The sequence below is a fragment of the Artemia franciscana genome, chromosome 13, assembly GCF_032884065.1.
Source record: "Artemia franciscana chromosome 13, ASM3288406v1, whole genome shotgun sequence".
In the NCBI taxonomy this organism is placed as follows: Eukaryota; Metazoa; Arthropoda; class Branchiopoda; order Anostraca; family Artemiidae; genus Artemia; species Artemia franciscana.
In genome coordinates, this window is record NC_088875.1 from 10,774,570 (window position 1) to 10,794,888 (window position 20,319).

The 20,319-nt window shown below is 34.5% G+C and overlaps 1 protein-coding gene across 2 annotated transcripts; it reads right to left on the reverse strand.

Moving 5' to 3' along the window:
• Positions 1–2,279: 2,279 nt before the first annotated feature.
• Positions 2,280–19,118, reverse strand: LOC136034508 (large ribosomal subunit protein uL22-like). Of its 2 annotated transcripts, none has more exons than XM_065715728.1 (5): positions 19,005–19,118; positions 14,629–14,709; positions 11,471–11,605; positions 6,976–7,171; positions 2,280–2,473 (listed from the first exon to the last, which is right to left on the reverse strand). In XM_065715728.1, the coding sequence occupies exons 2-5, from the start codon at positions 14,707–14,709 to the stop codon at positions 2,328–2,330; spliced, it is 558 nt and encodes a 185-aa protein (XP_065571800.1). In that variant the 5' UTR covers positions 19,005–19,118; the 3' UTR covers positions 2,280–2,327. The 2 variants fall into 2 exon arrangements, with proteins under 2 accessions (XP_065571800.1, XP_065571801.1); XM_065715729.1 differs by lacking the exon at positions 19,005–19,118 and adding an exon at positions 18,580–18,654.
• Between the last annotated feature and the right edge of the window lie 1,201 nt (positions 19,119–20,319).

A 20,319-nucleotide genomic window follows, 5' to 3' on the forward strand; every position in this document is an offset into this window, starting at 1 on the left:
CTAGTGGAATGTGAAGAAAGTGGAAGTGGAATGGAATTTACGAGGGAACTTGCTAAAAGCTGAAGGACTATGTTTTCTTGAGGAATTATATAAGGATATTTATGGTAGTCGTTTAGCAGGACTGTATACCAAAAGGAATTATCTTTTCAATTGAATTTTTGCGGTTGAAGGATTATAGGCGGCTAAAATCTGAGCCTTTCATAAATCCAAGTTGGGCCAAAGAAGAAGCAAGACATCCTCGATAAAAAAAAAATCCGAAAAAAAAAATTCGGGGGAGGGGTTTACAAAGATAAACTTTAAAAAAAACCTCCAAAATTATGAATTTCGGATTAAAAGAAACTTCTTGTATTCACAAGAACTTTTTCGAAAAGATTTTTTTTTGGGGGGGGGGGGTTGCAACGGGAAACTTCAAAAAACGCATCCAAAGTTTAAATTTTGGATAAGAAAAATGCACTATTGGGATTAAAAAAAAACTTTTTTGCATGCTGACCAATGGTCTGCGTTGCGCAGGTATCAATCTCATGGTCCAATGCATTCGGCAGGAAGTGCAATGCGTGGTTGCGGGCCAATCATCCCACACCATTTTCCTAGTGGAATGGAAAGAAAACGTTGGATAATTTGCATCCAACCACATATAGCACTCCCGGTTAAGGGCGTGGTATCAGCTGATAGGCACCTGTGCTACGTGGGCCCACATTGTTGCAATTTTTTATGCACCCTGCAGGACTTGTTGTTCTCTCGTTGCTGGTTTATCTTTTCATGCACGACCTGGAGCATGGCAGTTTTTTATCCACCTACATTTTCTTTATATGTTAATCAAAAGATCAAGCTAAAGAGCAAAGAACGTCGCCCTACTATGTCCCATAAATTTAGGCATAGACTATTCGTTCTTCTTCAGATTATATAGAACATCAACTATGGGTGCATTCCAAAATGGTTCAGATTTGTAAATTCTACCCGTTATATGCTGCTATTAAGGAAAAGGAGTTTTACTTTTTCTGCACTAATAATATTTTTTTTTATCTACCGTTTCAGGGCCCGGACAATGGTAAATAATAAATTAACCATTGAACCCAGAAAAGATTAAGACTTGTTTTACTTTTAAAAAGATTGGATCTTTCCATGCTCAACTAACATTTTCATACGCTTGGTAGAAATTATGCTGAAATTGGTCTGAAGATTAAGAGTGGGGTTCTTGCTTTTGGTAAACATACATGCAATGTCGACTGTATATAACTAGGAAATCGGATTATTCATTATCTACTTCCATTAATTATCTTGATCTTCTCTTCCAACAGAAGATACAATGAAATCGACGAGCCACTCCTCATCACACATCTAACCGAGAAACTCAAAAGTGCGTTTGGGATGCTAGTCCGCTGTAAAGCCTGCTATAGCAGGCGTATTCTTGCCTAAACGCGCAGCGATATTGCCATACCACATATCCTCGCACTATTTTGAAATATCTTTATGAACTACTGATATGATATTTATCCGGTCTGTATATTTTAGTTTTGCGAAGTTTTTCTTATCTGTACAGCATGGGCTAGAAAAAACCGTCTAGTCTCAGCTTACGGGTTATCTGAGCCACTACTAGCGGCCGACGAGCGTCGTGTTCGCTTTCTGTGTAAGCTGGATAAGTAGAATAGCCTCTATCCTGCTATGTGTCAGTGAATTATTTTGTTTGATATTATCTTTATTTCACTTGTATTATCTGCATGCAATGTTATTCGAAACAGTTTGTTTTCTGTGTATTCATTTTTCTTATTTTTCATTTACCTTTACTCCTTTTTTAACTCTATTATGCATATTATAAATGTATTAATAATAGCAAAGCTTCAATCCATATTTATTTTATTGCTTCTACACAGAAATACATATTAAGTTTATTTTAATTGCTATATTCATTTATTTTTACTGCTTTGTTATATAGCTTCAATGCATATTTTAGACAGGTTTACAACAGTCTCATATATTCTCCAGAAAATTCGACTATCTTAGTTTTCGTTGGAAAGTAAGCCGAAGGGGAGGGTGGCAAATTGTTACAAATGTCCTTTTGGGTAAAAAAGATATTAATTGTCCCTAATGATTATGACATTCCTAACTTTTTTTCCAGGAATTTCGTATGAGCGGGCAATTTAAAACTAGTGTTTTTTTCAGAACAAAATTTTACTAGCCTATTTAAGGCCAGGTTTTTCCAAGAATTGTGTATGAGTGGGCTATTTAAGGATAGATTTCATCTAAGACCTATTGAAGTCTAGACAACAAAGTGAAAATCGTACGAAGCGGAGAGAACTTTATTTATTTTCTCGAAGAGCCACAAAGTTCTACTCGCCACGTTGAGCAATCTTCTGACGGGCCAACTTTTTCTTGGAAACTTTTTTCTTTGTCTGCTCCTCATCACTTGCCTTTGATACGACGTTTTCCTTTTCAGAGAGAATGACTTCAATATGACAAGGACTGCTCATGTAAGCTAAAATAAAACACACTTTCAACTTATTATTTAACCTCGCAACTGATTATTATAATTTTTTAACTAGTCAAAAATGGATTGATATCTTGGAGGTAAAGGGAGATTTTTTTTGTGAGGAAGAATTAACGATAGTTTTAATAAGGATTAAAAATAATAGTTCCCAGGGACTTAGAGAGTGGTAAATGGGATTCTTAAATATGGTGGCTTTGAGGTTAGAAATAAATTACTGCGAGACTATGAATACGATTTTTGAAAAGGTGGAAGTACCTAGCGATTTTAGGAAAACCCTAATTAAACCCCTGTGTAAGAAAGGTAATAAGAGTGAGTGTGGTAATTATTAAGGCATTAGCCTGATCTTTGGAGGTAGCAAATTACTTAGTAATATGGCATTTTTCAGACTGAGAGATGTAGTAGACGAAGTTCACTCTTAGGTTAATAATTAAGTCTTGCCTGAGTTAATAAAGACCTTCAGTCCTGTTTTTATAAATTATGAGCGAGCGTTCGCTTCTGTTGATAAAAGAGCTTTAGCGACGGATTGATGTTATGTAAGAGAACAACAGTTGTGGTTAAGGTAGGACATGAGGTTAGCAGCTGGTTTCGTATTCAATCGGGATTTAAGCAAAATTGTGTTCTATCCCCTTTATATGAATCATTTTGATGGACTTTGTTTTGAGGAGCACAGAAAATGCAATGGGAGAACACGGAATCAAATGGGGAGGATCAACTTTCCTGGATTTAGATTATACTGAATGTTTAAGCATCCTAGATGAAAGTATGAGCAAAATAAAGGAACTTTTAGAGGTTTTGCGAGTTCAGGGTGCTAGAATTGGTTTGTCAAGAAGTTTAAGTCACTAAGGCTAGTTATAAGTGAAGATGAAAAGGTAGACAAAATTGTGTTCTATCCCCCTTTATATGGATCATTTTGATGGACTTCGTCTTACGGAATCAAATGGGGAGGATAAGATTCATTCGATTTAGATTATGCTGATGGTTTAAGCATCCTAAATGAATGTGTGAGCAAAATAAAGGAACTTTTAGAGGTTTTACGAGTTCAGGGTGCTAGAACAGGTTTGAAAATGCATGTTAAGAAGTCTAAGTTGCTTTGGTTAGGAATAAGAGAAGATGAAAAGGCAACGCTGGGACAAGATAAGATTAATCCGGTGGACATCTTCACTTACCTTGATAGAATTATTAGTGAAGACAGTGGGAGCAGTGAAGACGCTAAAAGTAGAATAACCTAGGCCCAGGGTATTTTATTACAGTAAAAAAAGTTTGAAAGAATAGGAAGATAAGTCTGCAAACCAAGATTAGATATTGGAAGCTACAGTGGTGACGGTGGTCAAATATGATTCTGAAGCATGGGTGGTCTGAAAAACGGATGAAGATTTGGTAGATGATTTTCAGAGAAATTGCATATGGACAATTCTGGGTATCCGGCTAATTGGCAGTATTTCAAAAGGTATGCTGTACAAAAAGTGTCTTTCTATCCCGCTTTCTAGGGCTATAATGAGAGGTTAAGATGGCTAGAGCACGTCCTGCGGATGAAGGATGACAGATTGCCGAAGATTGTCTTTTACGCCCAACCGTCTAGGACTGAAAGGAAAGCAGATCATCCGTGGTTGGGATGGGAGGATGTCATTAAACTTCCTAGAGGATGTAAAGAGGAAAACTTCCTGGAGGGTGTAAAGAGTGAGGCTTTTTAATAGATTGGGATGGGGGAGCGTGCGTAGCTGTGTTGGCCTCAGACGGCTTAGTGCTACGTTGAGTTGTTAGCAGTAGCATACAAAACCATCAGTATAATCTTCCCATAAGACTAGAACCACAAGGACTAAACCTATATACTTAAAAAAATGTAAATAAATAGTGATATAGTAAAAATAAGTAATAACAAAGCAAAAAAAAATAGTAAGAGTAAATCAACTCCATTGGCTGTTAGAACAACATGATCATACAAAAGTAAGAAGAAATATTCTGAAAAAGGAAATAAAATGAAATATACTAACGGTCCTTAGCAGTGAGGGATTTTATTATTTTATAGAAAGAAAGTAAATATAAATACATAGCATACAGAAAAAAAGAAGTAAATAGTTCACTAATGGGTTTTAAGTCGACTTCACAGTAAAATTATATCAATATATGATATTTGCAACATAATATTAAACTATATATATATTAATATATTTATATTTTACTTTATTATATCTTATTTTTAATAAAATTGTTAAATTTAGCGATAGTGCGAGAGATGGCGGGGAAAACAATCCCCTGAACATATTATATTATTGTCTCTGACAAAGAATAGTTATTTTCAAATGAAAGGGGGTAATAAAATTTTAAAAAAACAAATCATTTTATTCATGAGCCTCCTACCCCTACCCCAAAAGATAGAACAATTTTACACTCATGTTTAACTTGAGCATTCCTTTTTGGCATGTTACCGATTACCTTTTAAAACATCTGAACAGAAAATAGTATTGCTAAAAACCAATGCAACTAAATCGGCAGTTTCATCCTCTCAGCCAGGGCTTGACCTTACAGTCCCAGCATGTAAAAATTCTTTGGGTGCTTCTTAATTGATTGACAGCACCAGAATTGAATTGATGTGCTTCAGGATGCTGTTAAGGTCATAAATTTTATTAAAAGGCATGCCCGTAACAGTCGCTTATTTTCAAATCTCAGTAAGGATATGGATTCCAACTGCACAACTTTCTTATTACATGCAAAAGTAAGATGGTTGTCAAGAGGTCAAAGTTTAAAAAGATTATTGTTACTAAAGGACGAGATCGAAATATTTCTAACTGAACGAAAATGTGAATTTGCTGCTTTTTTCAAAATGACTTGTGGCTATCCAAGCTGTGTTATTTTTCAGATATTTTTGCGAAGTTAAACTATCTTAACTTGTCTTCAAAAAAATTGCGATATATTTACTTCAAACAATAAAATTGAAAGTTTTATTATAAAGACCAGCATTTGGAAAAGTAGGGTCGAAAAAAATTTGTTCGAAATGTTTTCCAGTGTCGACAATTTTGTAATTGAGAAAATTCATCGTAAAACTTTTATTGCAAAAAAAGTATTGTAGATCACTTAAAAGCGCTAAACACACAGTTCCGGACATAATTTATATTAAATATTGATTTACAAAAATAGTTTGGATTCAAAAGCCGTTTTGGATTGGCTTCAGTGAGACTGATCATCTACCAGTTAAAGCTCAAGAGGAATTTGCTGAGCTTTCGTGTGACTCAAACTTAAAACTACAATTCCAAAAAAAAGCCCTTGACTGAATTCTGCATAGGAACTAGAACTGAATTTCCCACAATCGCCGATTTGGCGTTAAATGTACTTCTGCCATTCAACACCACATACTTATGTGATGTTACTTTCTCAGCTTAACACACATTAAATCCCAATATCGTTCAGCGATAAAAATGTTGAAGAGGCCTTACGTCCAGCAGTTTCAAAAATTACACCAAGATTTGATTTGTTATGGAATAAAAAAACAGACACATCCATTTCATTAATTTTTTAACGTAAACTTTAATTTTATATTTACCACGCAACTACTTGCATATATTCGAAAGAATTAAGACGGTCAGAATTCACTTTTGTTTTTGAAACTATAATAAAAACATTTCTATAATATTTCGTGCAAATTTCAATTTTAGATTTTTATATGTTTCAAAACGAATTCTAAATTTATATATTTTTATGTGCATATGTATATTGTTACCTATTAAAAATATCATAAAAAAAATTAATTTTTTTTTTTATTTATTGGGGTCGTTGAGAAACTCAAAAACATAAACGGGGTCGGGAATTACAAAAGTTTAAGAAGCCCTGCTAAGCAACGCCTTAACAACATAGTTAAACTTCAGCAAAAGCATAATTTACACGATTTTGAGGGGGAGGTATGCTCCTCATATGTGGAATATTTTTTGTTCAGTTTAAGTTTTCAATAATCTCTTTAACTACAGTTATAAAATTTACTTCAGTTAATTCCTCAGCTCTAAATCAAATATTCATAAGCACCTTTTCTATAAATTCGATGCTTACTGCCCCATCCACTCTTTCATTGAAGTTTCTGTTTTCTATTATATTTCAATGTTACAATATAACAGGCTAAATTTTTTACCCCTTTTCTACTTAGTAAAAGACACTGAAATTGAAAAGAAAAAATCAAACTAACCGTCTCTCTGTTTTCTAAGACCAAGTGTTCAATATAATGGCTCAAATTGCATCTATAAAAAAAGGGAAAAAAAGATCTGGATAGTGATCTGAAATGCCAAAAGTGTATTTTTTTTTGTGCGCAATTTTCCACTGTTAAGAGGGGAAGGGAAGGGGGAGGGCAGTTTTTTTATACATATTCTTTTATGCGGGGACCTCTGAAACATTACTCCCTCTACAGAAGTATAAATACGAACGCATATACTTAGTGTCCATACAAATGACACAAGAATTATTTTTGTAAAATATAAACAAATTTCTAAAAATAAAGGGAAACCTACGGTTAATTCTGCCATGGGCCCTGTATGTCCTCCTTCTCATGTAGGGTGCTCTGTTAACTTGGATATGATCGATAATCAAGTGGTCTACATCCAAACCTTTGAAATCAGCATTCGATTCAGCATTCTTCAACAATTGAAGGAGAAATTCAGCTGACTTCTTTGGCCACCGTCCTTGAGTGGCTTTCCACTGCTTAGCCTTTATTAAATAGAAAACTAATTAATATCATGGTGCAACACACTGATATCCTTCAAAGGATTCACATCGTTAAATCTGCAGAACAAGAAATTATGATTTCTTTCGCCACTTTTCTCGGGTGGCTCTCCGCCAGCTTGGCTTTTATTACAAAGAAAACTAATTAATATCATACTGCAACAGACTGATATCCATCGAAGGATTTATACCTTTACATCTCCAGACTAAGGAATTCAGCTAATTTCTTTATCCACCTTCCTTGGGTGGTTCAGTTCAGTATCTTTTATTATTGCAACAAAAATTTACAAGAACACTATACAAATGGCCTCCATGGCCCGTAATATGGAGGCTAAATAACACCATAAATTTAAAACAAATTAACAAAAGAATTCACTTCATTAAATTAATACAGTAACACGAAAAGCTCAAGCCACAAGAGAAGACACCAATCCTTGATCGATCCCCACATTTATAACTTTTCGATTCTTTGACCCCGTCCAGTACCTAGGGCAAAGACAGCTACCATCCAAGCCCACGTAACAATATTTTTAATAATAAAAATTACAATAATAATAATAATAAGTCTAATAATAACAAAATAATTTAAATTTAAACCAATCCATGTCTTATTTCATACTTTAAATATCCATTTTATAATTTAACATAAGAATTTTCTTGAGCTGGATTTTGAAAGTACCAAACCATTGACTGCCTCGGATTTCATCTGGGAGTGTGTTCCATGCTTTAGGACACGCGACAAAAGGATTAAAATCTGACCTGCCTGTTTTGGTTTGCAGAATTTGCATGTGGTTTCTATTTCAAAGCATACACGAATTTTTGTCTTGCAAAAAATCTTGGAAAAAAGATTCAAAGCACCTAGGCAACTCACCATGGAGGAGGTTAAAAATAAGGGTTGCACACGACACATGATATAAAGCGTCTGTAGTTAGAGGGTCACGTTAAGAATGCGAATTTGCTTTTTTAATAATTCCAGCAGCTTTCTGTTGGATAGCTTTAACTTGGTGCAGCGGAGAAGGAAATATTGACATGCAAATAGTGTTACAGTAAGTCAGATATGGTTGGATCAGAGAGAAATACAGTGTACATAAAATTGATCCCAGAAATCCATGTTTTAATTTACGAATGTCCAGATTTCGCGAAAGTTTTGCTCTGATCATCTCAATGTGCTTCTTGAAAGACAGATTTTCATCCAATTAAACAGCAAGAAATCTCACATATCTTTCCTGGGTCGACATAATGGTCCATTAGATGTCTGATGTACAATAAGCAATGGATACATCTATTTCGTCCTCGAAAACATCTGAAAGTGTGATTTCAATACATTCAGAGCAAGCAAATTGGAATCAAACCACAAGTATATTTTTCCATAAGAATTCCAAGTTTGGCTCTCAATACCAACTGTGTCCACTCCGCGCACGCGACGTTACTATCATCAGTAAAAGCCACTAGAATTTCATTATTATTAGTCTCATCAACATTCGAAAGATGGAATTCGTTGCTGCAACACAGATTGCAGCAAACGCTAGGAACTTTATTAGAAACAACATTATAAAGATCATTAATATAGATTAAGAACAGTGTCAGCCAAAAGACGGAACCTTGTGGCACGCCGAAATCAAAATTAAAAGACGGTAGAAGATCCAGATCAAACAAAATTTTCCTTTCATGAAGGTAAGATTCAAACCATGTTAAAGCTGATCATCTTATACCTATATGGGAAAGCTTGCCCAGAAGAATACGATGAGTTAAACTGTCAAATGCCGTTTTACATTGAGAAAAATAGCAGCAGGTATTTTTTACCAAATTCAAGGGCACTATCAATGAAATTTAATAAAAAACTGCACAAGCTTGTTCTGTTGTGTGCTTAGAGCGGAAACCAAATTGGTGCTTAAGCAGAAATTTCTTAACTTCCAGAAAGCTAAAAAGTCGTTTTTGGTTAGATTTCTTAAAGACCTTTGAGAAAACAGACAGAAGTGAAATCGGTTGATAATTAGATGGATCACTTCTATTGCAACAGTGCTATCACCCTAGCTGTTCGAAGGGATTTGGGAAAAGCACCTTGCTCAAACGACATATTTACAAGTTTAGTTAGAGGAGCAATTATTCCCAAAAGAACATGCTTAATAGCTGTTGTTGGGATATAATCAGGTCCAGACGAAGAAGAGCCATGTAGTCCGAAAACAACTCTAGCAACTTCAATTTCTGTTGCAGGTTCAAGGACCAAGCTGTTCTCCGGCAACTCTAATACAAAGAAAACTAATTAATATCATGCTGGAATACACTGAAATCCTTCAAAGGATTTAGATACTAAAATAAGCAGAATAAAGAATTCTGTTATTTTTTACCCACCTTCCTTGGGTGGATCTCCGCCAGCTTGGCTTTTATTACAAAGAAAACTAATTACTATCATAATGCGTTCGGCAGTACTACTTGATTAACCACCTTGTTTTAAGACAAGTCACTTGAATAATGAGAGAATACTTGCCATTTCGAGTAAAACATTTACTTTTTGTCATTTTTTCATTACAATTGCTGAAAAAAGTTCAGCTGCGACTTCAACAGTTAGTGTTTAGCAACTGTTAATTTGCTAATTATTAGTTAGTTATTATTATTAATATTAATTTTTAGTTTATTTATAAACTAATAAGCTAGGAATTTATAAACTAATTATACTAATTTTAAATAATTAATATTAAACTAATTATACTAATTTATAAACTAATAAATTTATAAACAAATAGTTTATTTATTTATTAATAATTAATTAGATTATTATTAATTTTGCTAATTATTAGTTAGTTAATTTGAACAGGATTCCCATCAATAATGCTACTGGAATTGGAAGCTGACACGGATATACATCACTTATAGATCACTTTTAGAACATCATTTATCACACGCTAAATACAGTTTTATAAATTATTCTGCAAATTATTCATATATCAGGTAGGTTTTCCCCAATCCCCTGGTATTCTTAATTTCAGGTATGACTTAAGTAATTATTTTTAAATTTAAAATTCAGAAACGTTAAATGATTTATAAACAACTGTTCCATCAGAAATATATCTCATACCAGCTAGATTAGGTAATGTGTAAATCCTAAGCCTTGTGGTTAATATCAATTCTGTAAAAAGTGTATAAATAACATTGGAAACGAATTTGAGGCTGAGTGGCAATAAAATCACCCATGAAAAAGTATATACCAGCAAAAGGTGCATTACCTTAACAAGTGCTAAAATTTGAATAAAAAGAGAGGATGAAGTTTTTGGTACACCATTGATAACCCTCTTAATGTTTTCTATGCTTAATAGGGGGAGAGGGAGGGAATTTTCATAGGTTGACAAGGGTCAAGAGTTTGTACCAACCTCAACTTACAAATTGGCACTGTCCTGAACAAAATAAAAACATAAAAAAATACATAAAAAAATAACATAAAACATACATAAAATACATAAAAAAACAAAATATAAAAACAAGTTTTGATATTTCCGAGAATTTTTTCAAGAAATGAGACATTAATTAAACAGATTAATTGTTTCTCCATTATTAAATAAATATTTTAATTTTTTTCTAGCTATTGGTATTTAGAAATCAGCCCATGGGGGAATGATTACAATAGCGTATTTAGAGTTTGCTAGGATGTAGGTTCACTACCAAAAATTTCAACACACCCCCACATTTGGATGCAATGGCCAAAGACTGTTGTATTTGGGGGCATAGTTATTCTCCAGTGATTCTGTGCTCTTAAAATCTTTGCTACAAATAATAATTCCTGTAATTATGAAATATTGTATTTTTGTAGTTAAAAGGACTAGAAAATCCAAATAGGTTTTTGGGCATACAGAATTTGAAGGCAAGGCTGTATCCAGGAGAAGGGGGTTACCGGTTTACCCCCCACCCTCCTGCAAAAACAAATACCCAACTCGTAAAAATGTATGTAAACTATTTTTGAAGCAATAAAAAAAAATTGTCAAACACCCTGAAGAATACCCCCCCCCCCCCAAAAAAAAGCTGGATAATCTTCTGCTTGGAGGGACAATTTTCATCAGGACTGGGTTACTTTTGGAAGGGGAAAGTATCCCCTTTTTATGGAACTAAACAAATTTACATACAGTAAATGGGTATATATAAGCTTAACATATTTTAAATATCTAGAATGCATACATCCCTTGATTTATCCAAACTTTTTTTTAGTTACTACTGGAACAGGTCTATTCCCTGACAGTTTATTACAACAAATATTTTTGATACATAAAGAAGGGCCAATTTGAAGGACTTTACCTGAGCACATCTGCCTACTCCTCCCTTGAACCTTCTGAAGGGAACACATTCCTGTTTTTCAGTTACATTTTTGAGGAATCTCATTGCCCTTCTCAATGGCATCTTTCTAATGGCTGTAGCTGTTTCTCTTGTATTCTACAAAATAAGTATATGGCAATTATTTTGTAGCAAATAAAAAAAATGAAGGTTCTATACATCACAACAAATTAAGGAAAAGCCATACATCTCAACCAAGTTATGAACATCTATCACAATTTAGTCATGTTTGTATAAAAATTCAACACCTATACTGGTTAAAAACAAAAATAATGAATGCATTGATTAGAAATATTTCAAACATTCTAGGCTCTAACCTTTCTGAATATTAATACCCAATAATTATGGTGATCATAAAACCAATGACGTTCTGCCAACTTCCTTTCAAGAAAAATGCTGACACTATCTGCCCCTAGGGATGGACTCATGTACACCTATGTTGGGGAAAAATAGGATATTTTCTAGAAAGCTAGGGAGTGAAGAAGTGAGTATGAGTGATATTAACAATGTTCTCAACTATGCAGAATGTACTTATTAGGTCCATCTTCCATGTTGGAATTGGAAACTAGCCAACTGCAGTTTCTTTACTCTCTGGTGGTATTACCTTAATTACCTTAATTCGCACTTCAGAGCGAATTAGTTGCGAGAACCGTGATGCTCCATAGTTGATGATGGCAATAGATCTGGTGGTCAAGCAACAAACCATAGGGACTAGAGAGTGCTGGAGAGATGCAATTCAAGCCCACTCGGTAATGGTGATCACATGGTAGGTATGGTTCAAGGACCATTCTCCAGCGATTTTGAGTTGGCACCACTGCACAACAGCAACTTCAGGTAGAGTGTGTGAGATGGTTGGGTATGACAAGCTGCATCATCCTCCAAGCTAACTCTCTATTATCTTCCACAACTGTTATGGTAGTGAGGGCTGGGAGGGGTTTTCCCACTGGAATCTCCGTGGTTTGGCCTCCCATTCCTTGTTGAGCCTCTTTTTGAATTCCTTGGGCAAGGTTGCAGAGACTGTCTCTTGGCTTAGTTGGTTCCAATTGTTCACCACTCGCTGGCTGAAAAAATCTAGTCAGACTTTGGTGTTAATGCTGGATTTGAACAGCTTTTTGGAAAGTCCTCGTGTTTGCTTTTGGTGGGGAGAGAAAGTGAACAGCTTCTGATCCGCTTGCTGGAGGTACCCGTAGGTGAGCAGCATGTCGTTACGCCTACGCTGAAAAACGAGTGTTGGGAGGTTAACAGATTGTAATCTTCTGCAGTAGGGCTGACTGCGTAAACTGTCGATGCATTTGGTGGCTCTCCTCTGGACACCCTCAACAAGCTGGATGTCTCTCTTGTAAAAAGGACCAGCAAGACATGTTCCAAAATCTAGGATTGGCCTGACCAGAGCTGTATGGTAGGTATCCAGTAGGTATTACCTTAAAATTGCAGCTTGGAGCAATATAAGGATTTTTCCTTGTAGTAACTCCAGAGTTGATAACACATGACACATAGTTGAATAAATACACATTGACTAGTGGTATGATGTCGCTGATTCCGAATCGAGTGCTTCCCAGTTATACTTCCATTCTTGTTTTGACCATTTGTTGTCAAGATGGTTCTTAAAGCTGTCTGTGGTTTGGGCAGCAATGGTATCTGGCAGTATGGTAGATATCTCTGGTATTCCTTGATCTATCTTAATAAGAGAATATCACATGTAACATCAATTAATAAAGGGTAAACAAAGATTTTGCATCTTAAAACATAGTAATTGGTAATTTGCCCTGCAGGTGGCCTCAGCACTTCAGATTTATCAAACTTCAGACTCAAGTCAAAGTAAACCCCCTAGGTTTTGAAGATTCTTCACTCTCAAGATTGATTTTAGGGAGTCTGCACAAATAGTGCAGTACACAATCTATTGCAGAATGTTCAAATCATCCTAAAGTAACAAAATCCCACACTCATTCATAATTGACCAGGATATCTTTACATCATTCAAAAACATTTTCATAGTCGAATCTTTAATAAGAAGCGGCAAGACGCTGATTAAAAAAGGCATAAGGGTACTGGCCCAAGACATATACCTAGTGGAAATCCACTTATCACAGGCATAGGTGGTGACAAAACATCTCCTACTGTTCTTTTAAAAACAAGGTAGAGCAGAATTTTGAAATAGAAAACTGCATGAAACCAAAAGGTCTGTTGAGACTTCAAGGCAAGAAACTTAAAAAGACAAGACTGAAATGGAGACAAAGGTCTGCATTATGGATTTGCAGAGGGTACTTTTGTTGGCAATTATGGACAGCAGAAAATAAGACTTTTTGTAAGAAAACTTTGTCTGTTTTAATAAAATGCTTGCCCTGTTTGAAACTACAAGACATAATCCCAACTTGCATTTTTATGGGGATTGCAAGGATTTGTTACATCTGATATTTGTTGCTTGTGTCACAAGGTTGTCAAGAAAAACTGTCAAGTGGCTTTTGTTCAACTCTTGACAGGCTAGTTTTGAGCACAGAGTGAATGACACCTCCTGGATATTGGTACAAGATTGACCTCAAAACTGTTGAACCTAGATATATGTATAAAAGGAAACATATGTTTGTAAATAAGATACATTATATTGCTGTGAGGCACCCCAAAGAAATTATCACCAAACAAGAGATCAAAAACTTGTGACAATGAGCCAGAGATGATCAGAGCTACAAATAAATTTTGCAAATTTATGGGAAGACCAGGACTCCCTAAATATACTACTGCCAGGAGATACTGAGAAATTTTAAGGCTATCCATTTCATGTGGACTACTATATTTTGGAGAGAAAGACCATCTGTTTCTTACCTAAAGCTTACTTATTTGATTGTTTATAAGGCCAAAAATTATTTGCTGTGTTATCCCTTTTATTTTTTAGTTGTTTATTTTTTTAAGCCAGTACTAAGGCACATGTTCTTGAGCATAAAATTGTGACCTGTCCTAACACTACACAATAATACATCCAAATACAACCATGTCTATTTTACATCTTACAAACTCAGGTTTTGCCCAAAAAGACTGTAAGAGTTAGGAACAAAGGACCACATAAGCAAAAACCAGAAGGTGGGTAGAACCAAACAATCAGAAAATGAAACAGAAGGGATTCTTACCTTGAAATGGACCCTGAGATTTGATCCTCTTGCTTTGCATGATTTGACTGGATTGTCTGGCTCTAAAGAATACTTCCCCATCTGAAAAAATAAATAGTTCACTATTATAGTTGAATAGCTAAGCCCCTTTGAACTAAAAAGAGGTTGAAAATTGTTCAACATGAAAATTTGGACACATAACATTCAGAATTCACCTTCCCTGATCCTCAAGGGAAGATTTTTTAATACACCCCTTAATTGCATCTGTTTTTAGCTATTTTTAACAAGACAACATGAATAGCAGACTCTTTTTCATAAAGATAATGTAAAAGGAGAAAGTCCCCACTGGAATATCATGATTCCATAAAGCTTACAATTGAGAATATCAGTAAAAGACAGTAAAACTGAGAGAAGATACATAAATATAGTAATTTAACAATTTACAGTGCCTATTCCCTTTTTAAAAATCCCAAGGTTTTTGTTAATCCTCATCAGGACAACAAATAAGCAAAACTAATTAGTTAAATTATGAAGTTTCAGGCACTATTGCATTTTTGTTGGTGTTGCCATGTTGAACTGTGAAAATAAAAAGCAAAACTAAATTAGTAAAATTTGATAATGCTTTTCTTTTGGAAAAATTCAAACACCAGCTACACCAACAGTCGTTCTTCAACGACTTCAAACAGTAGTTTTTCTTTAGCTGCTTTTTTAACCATGTTTTCTTCCTTTTTCAATTTGATGTACAATAATGGCAAAAATTGCATAACATCCATGGGAGGGAGGTCTTTTGCATTAAAATTAAATTTGCAAGTTTTTTTTTTCCAGAGTTAAGTCAAAACCAACAAAACTTAGCCTAAATTAAAAGTGCCTACAAAAGAAAGTTTAATCATGCTATACTGACAAAAACAACATGGGAGCTGTATTATTAATGGATAAATGGTTAACATTATAAATTTGTTGCCTTGGAAACTAAACTTACCACACTAGAAGCTAATTTCAAACTATTTTTGCAAATTTGTTAACTATCCCCCCCCCCCAACTAAGTCTTGATTGGGTTGTAGAATTATTTTTGAAAGCTTTATTTACCTAGCTCAGTAGCTTCCTAATATAGCAGAAATCCTCAGTAAACTTGATTTTTTTTTCAAGCAGTTTGCTAGCACTTAGTACTTTTTTACTTTTAGTACTTTTCAAAGAGTTCCATTTGAACCTTCAAAGTGACACTTGGTTCTCTTTGTATTTTAGTATCAGAGCTTATACAAAAAAATTACCATACATTCAAAAATTTGATACTTGACTGTTATAGCACTGACCACTCCAGTTGTTCATTTATTGACACAATGCAGAACCAGTTTCTTTGTTTAGTTTCTTTAAGCTTTGCATGAGACAAGACCAAGAAAGGTGACAGAGGGGAAATATATAATTTAGGCTTTATATTGACACATTAGGAGGGGGGAAGGGAGAGTAACTCATTCCCATGACTGTAGATACCCACAAAGGTGACTTACTAATTGCAGGTGACTTTAACCTGCCTAGAATCATATTGAAAGACCACTTTCCCTATGCCAAATGAGGTGCTATATGCTCAATCATTGATATTATTAACAATAGGCTACCCTACCTTACCAAACAATTCTCCTTCCCTTGGCATTCCTCAGGAGACAACAAGGTCTCCTCTTTGTTTCATAGATAGGCCTATGGTAAAATTCTAGACAGACTACTTTTGGCTATCTTGGAAAGAGGTTAGGTTAGGAATAAATCCAGAGCCAAAAACATACCCTGGGAAGGTATTGCCAAGCAACAATGTTGACCTTCTGGATTCTAAGTCTTATAAAGTTTTCCTACTTGAAAGGTCTATACCAATTGGAATTTTGAAAAAAATATATCACATCTTAATTTCTTTTCCCTGGTTTTAATTTTGAAAATGCAATTCCTATTATTTGCACAGTATTTTGAGCCATATAATTCTTTTCTAAGTTTAGGAAATGTGTTTGTATATCTTTGGAACCCCCTAAAATTGGGATTGAGCAGAGTTGTGAAGCTGAAAATACTTTTCAAGTACTTCATTTAAGCAGAAAATCTATTTTGCAAGATATCACTTTTATACCAGAAACATTTTAAAAGGTTAGTTTCCTCTTGAGTGAGAAGGATTGGAGGTAGATACTTCAAAATACAGGAGATACTTAAATCAGCAGATCCATCCCTGAAAGTTTCATTCCTATCCTAATCCCTTTCCAAGATAGCAAAATGTAGCTTCTCTAGAATTTTGCCAGGCTTATTTCAGATTAGAAAGCAACCATGTCACAATAACTGTCAGAGCAAATTTTCTACAAGGAACAAAGGATTACATCAAGAAGACTTTTATTGAGAAAATATTAAAATGGATTTAATGAATATTTTGGGTACTTGTCTATAATATAAACATACTTGAGAAGTGAAGTTTGGTGACAATAGAATATGATGAAAATAGACTGGCTGAAAAAAAATTGTGAGTCATTTGTCAATTATTAAATTGGGAGTTTTGGTGTCAGATGGCCATCTCCATCACCATGGATGCTCAAATTAAGATTGGTGATTTGCCAAGGACCAAAGAACATGCAACTATATTTATCCAGGATAAGGGGTTGTTACCCAAAACACTGCATCAATGGACACACCATGACTTTCTACTCATATAAGAAGCAACATTTTTGGAACTGTAACAATAGGACATGTTTAAAAACCATCAGTTTATGTCCCAATTTTTTTCTAAAAGTAAAATACTATTTGTTACTGTAGTTTTTTTTTATTTATTTCTTGGCTAAAAAATTGTCATCTGTGACCTAGTGTCAACAAGAGCTAGACATTTGTAAAAAAAAAAAGTTGTCAATTGGAATAACAACCTCCATGAAGTGTGTATATTTTCAATGCAATAGAAAAACTATTTGCATACTATCAACAGGAAGATTTTGCTGAAAAAAAGCATTTGGTAAAATTCTAGTTAAGTGACTGCTGGCTATCTTGGAAAGTGATTAGGGTAGGAAAATGAAACTTTCAGGGATGGGTCTATAGGCTAAAGTATGTCCCAGGAAGGTATCTTAAAGTACTCATATTGGTAAAATTCAAGTTGATTGACTTTTGGATATCTTGGAAAGGGGTTATATTAGGAAAATTAAACTTTCAGGGATGGTTCTAAAGGCTAAAGTTTGTCCTGGGAAGGTATTTTAAAGTACCCACCTTCACTCCTCTCTCTAGAGGGCCCTGAAATTTGCCTACATGACAGGTCTACCTATTTTGACAAAACAACATTTTACCTTAATTTTCAGTTACCAGTTGCCTTCCTCTGCCATTAGTTCTGAAAATGTAATTCCTGTTATTAAAGTAAAATTCATAGCCATGTCAATGGCTTTTTTTTCAAAATTTAGGAAATGTATTTGCATAGGCTATCTTTAAAACCTTATAAATTGGGATTGACCCAAGTTGTGAAGCTGAAAAAATTTTTGTTGTACTTCCTTCAAGCAGAAAATCTATTTTGCAGGGTTTCACTTTAATAATACACATATTTTCAAAGGTCGGGGCCCTCTAGAGGGAGGAGTGGAGGTGGGTACTTTAAAATACCTTCCTGGAACATACTTTAGCCTTTTGACCTATTCCTGAAAGTTTCATTTTCCTAACCTAACCCCTTTCCAAGATAGCCAAAAGTCAATCAACTAGAATTATACCCTTTTTATATCCAAAACCTAGAATTTTTTTTGTTATTTATAGGGTTCAAAAGGACTTAAATTTGAATTCGTGAGAAGAACCACATTTTTAGAAGAAACCCCTGTCCAAGGCAGCAATAAAAGGTAAACTAGAATTTTACCCAAATAAGTACAACTTCAGAAAGTTTGTGGTTTAAGACAGGGTTACTGTTACAAAATAGAATACATAGTCCCTTGGTAATGACTGATAGCTTCTGTCCAATTTCGGTTTCCTCAAGAATGGGCCTTAGATTACCTTGGGTACAAACTAAAACTGAAAACAATCCAAGAACTTAAGACTCGGTGGATTGCGTTAGATAAATATTCTAAACTATATCCAAAACCTAGAATTTTTTTTGTTATTTATAGGGTTCAAAAGGACTTAAATTTGAATTCGCGAGAAGAACCGCATTTTTAGAAGAAACCCCTGTCCAAGGCAGCAATAAAAGGTAAACTAGAATTTTACCCAAATAAGTACGACTTCAGAAAGTTTGTTGTTTAAGACAGGGTTACTGTTACAAAATAGAATACATAGTCCCTTGGTAATGACTGATAGCTTCTGTCCAATTTCGGTTTCCTCAAGAATGGGCCTTAGATTACCTTGGGTACAAACTAAAACTGAAAACAATCCAAGAACTTAAGACTCGGTGGATTGCGTTAGATAAATATTCTAAACTATACCCTATTTTGATGAATTATTTAATCCGTTTTCCTAGTAAAACGATTCGGTGTTATGAGCGTAAAAAAAGAAAATCCCTTTTACAAAATGCGTTTCATATTCAAATTCCAATGACCCAAATCGCTCAATGATGTCAATAATCAATTCAATAATGACATTCCAGTCAAACGACTGTGAAAAAACAACTGAAAAGACAAAGAAAACAAAAACAAACAGGGTAAGAACAAGCCCAATGCAGGAAAAATAGAATGATGAGGCTCAAACAGCTTTGGCCATATTGGCAATGAGAGGCGCAACATGAAAATGAGAAAAAATACATAATTAATAGATTGAAATGGCCCTTCAAAGCACTACATAAACAACATCTTATCTGGTTCTCTAGTAGAGCAGTCAAACTTCCCCTTAATTTCCAACGCCTTGGCGCGTAGCGTCGACAGCTTGCCCCGACGGTCCCTATTTTCGTGAGTAAAAGTCCGAGGTATCGGCCCACAGCGCAAACGCCTCGATTCAAAAGGAAAGGGCTGAATAGCCTAGACTGAAAAGCTCACGACTGCTGAAAAATAAATTTCGTTGAAGCGAAGCGAATTATTTGAGTGAAAATATTGTTGTCTAACCTACTTTTTAAAATCTCTAAGAAAAGCATCTTTGTTGGATATTACCTAGAATTAAGCCATTTTTGTCTGAATTTTTTTCTAATATGTTGATTGTTCACAATTTTGATAAGGTAATGGAATATATAAAAAGAATCTACAAAAAGACTGATTTTTTTTAGAAGTGAAGAATACTTGATTTATAAAATTTTTCTGCTGTTAAATTCAAAAAAATAAAAACGTAAATTGTAAAGAAAATTTGACAGAATATTAAGCAGAACGGTTTAAATTTATAGATTGCAACATTGAAATCCAAAATTTCTTAAAAAGTTGGAGTCTTAAACATGAGGATTTTATTTACTTCAGAAAAAGTGAAAAATGTTAAAAATTAATAAATTATGATGTGGGAAAGCCTCACTTGAATAAAATATATGTTCAAATGATTAAATTTTCTAGAAATGTGAAAATTGTATACAATTTAATATTTAAATCTTTGAATATGTTATTGTTATTGTTTGGGGTATGACGCGTTCGACCAATAGGTCATATGCGTTCGTATCACTCAGTTGTTCTGTGCCTTCCATAATCACTAGCTTGCTTGGGTGTCACTTCAGTTAGTATTCACTGAGCCAGAACAGTATCGCTTGACTTGCTAATGGAGGGGGGTTATTTGCCTGGAGCAACTGCCTGCGTTGAAATCTTTGAATATTTAGAAACCTTAATTTGG

Bases quoted from the DNA above. Each gene is read 5' to 3' on its own strand.
- LOC136034508 (XM_065715728.1), bottom strand. From the start codon at position 14,709: ATGGGGAAGTATTCTTTAGAGCCAGACAATCCAGTCAAATCATGCAAA. The intron at 7,172-11,470 runs GTAAAGTCCTTC...TATTTAATAAAG, and splicing joins GAGTAGGCAGATGTGCTCAG to GCTAAGCAGTGGAAAGCCAC. The intron at 2,474-6,975 runs GTAGGTTTCCCT...GTTTTATTTTAG, and splicing joins GGCCCATGGCAGAATTAACC to CTTACATGAGCAGTCCTTGT.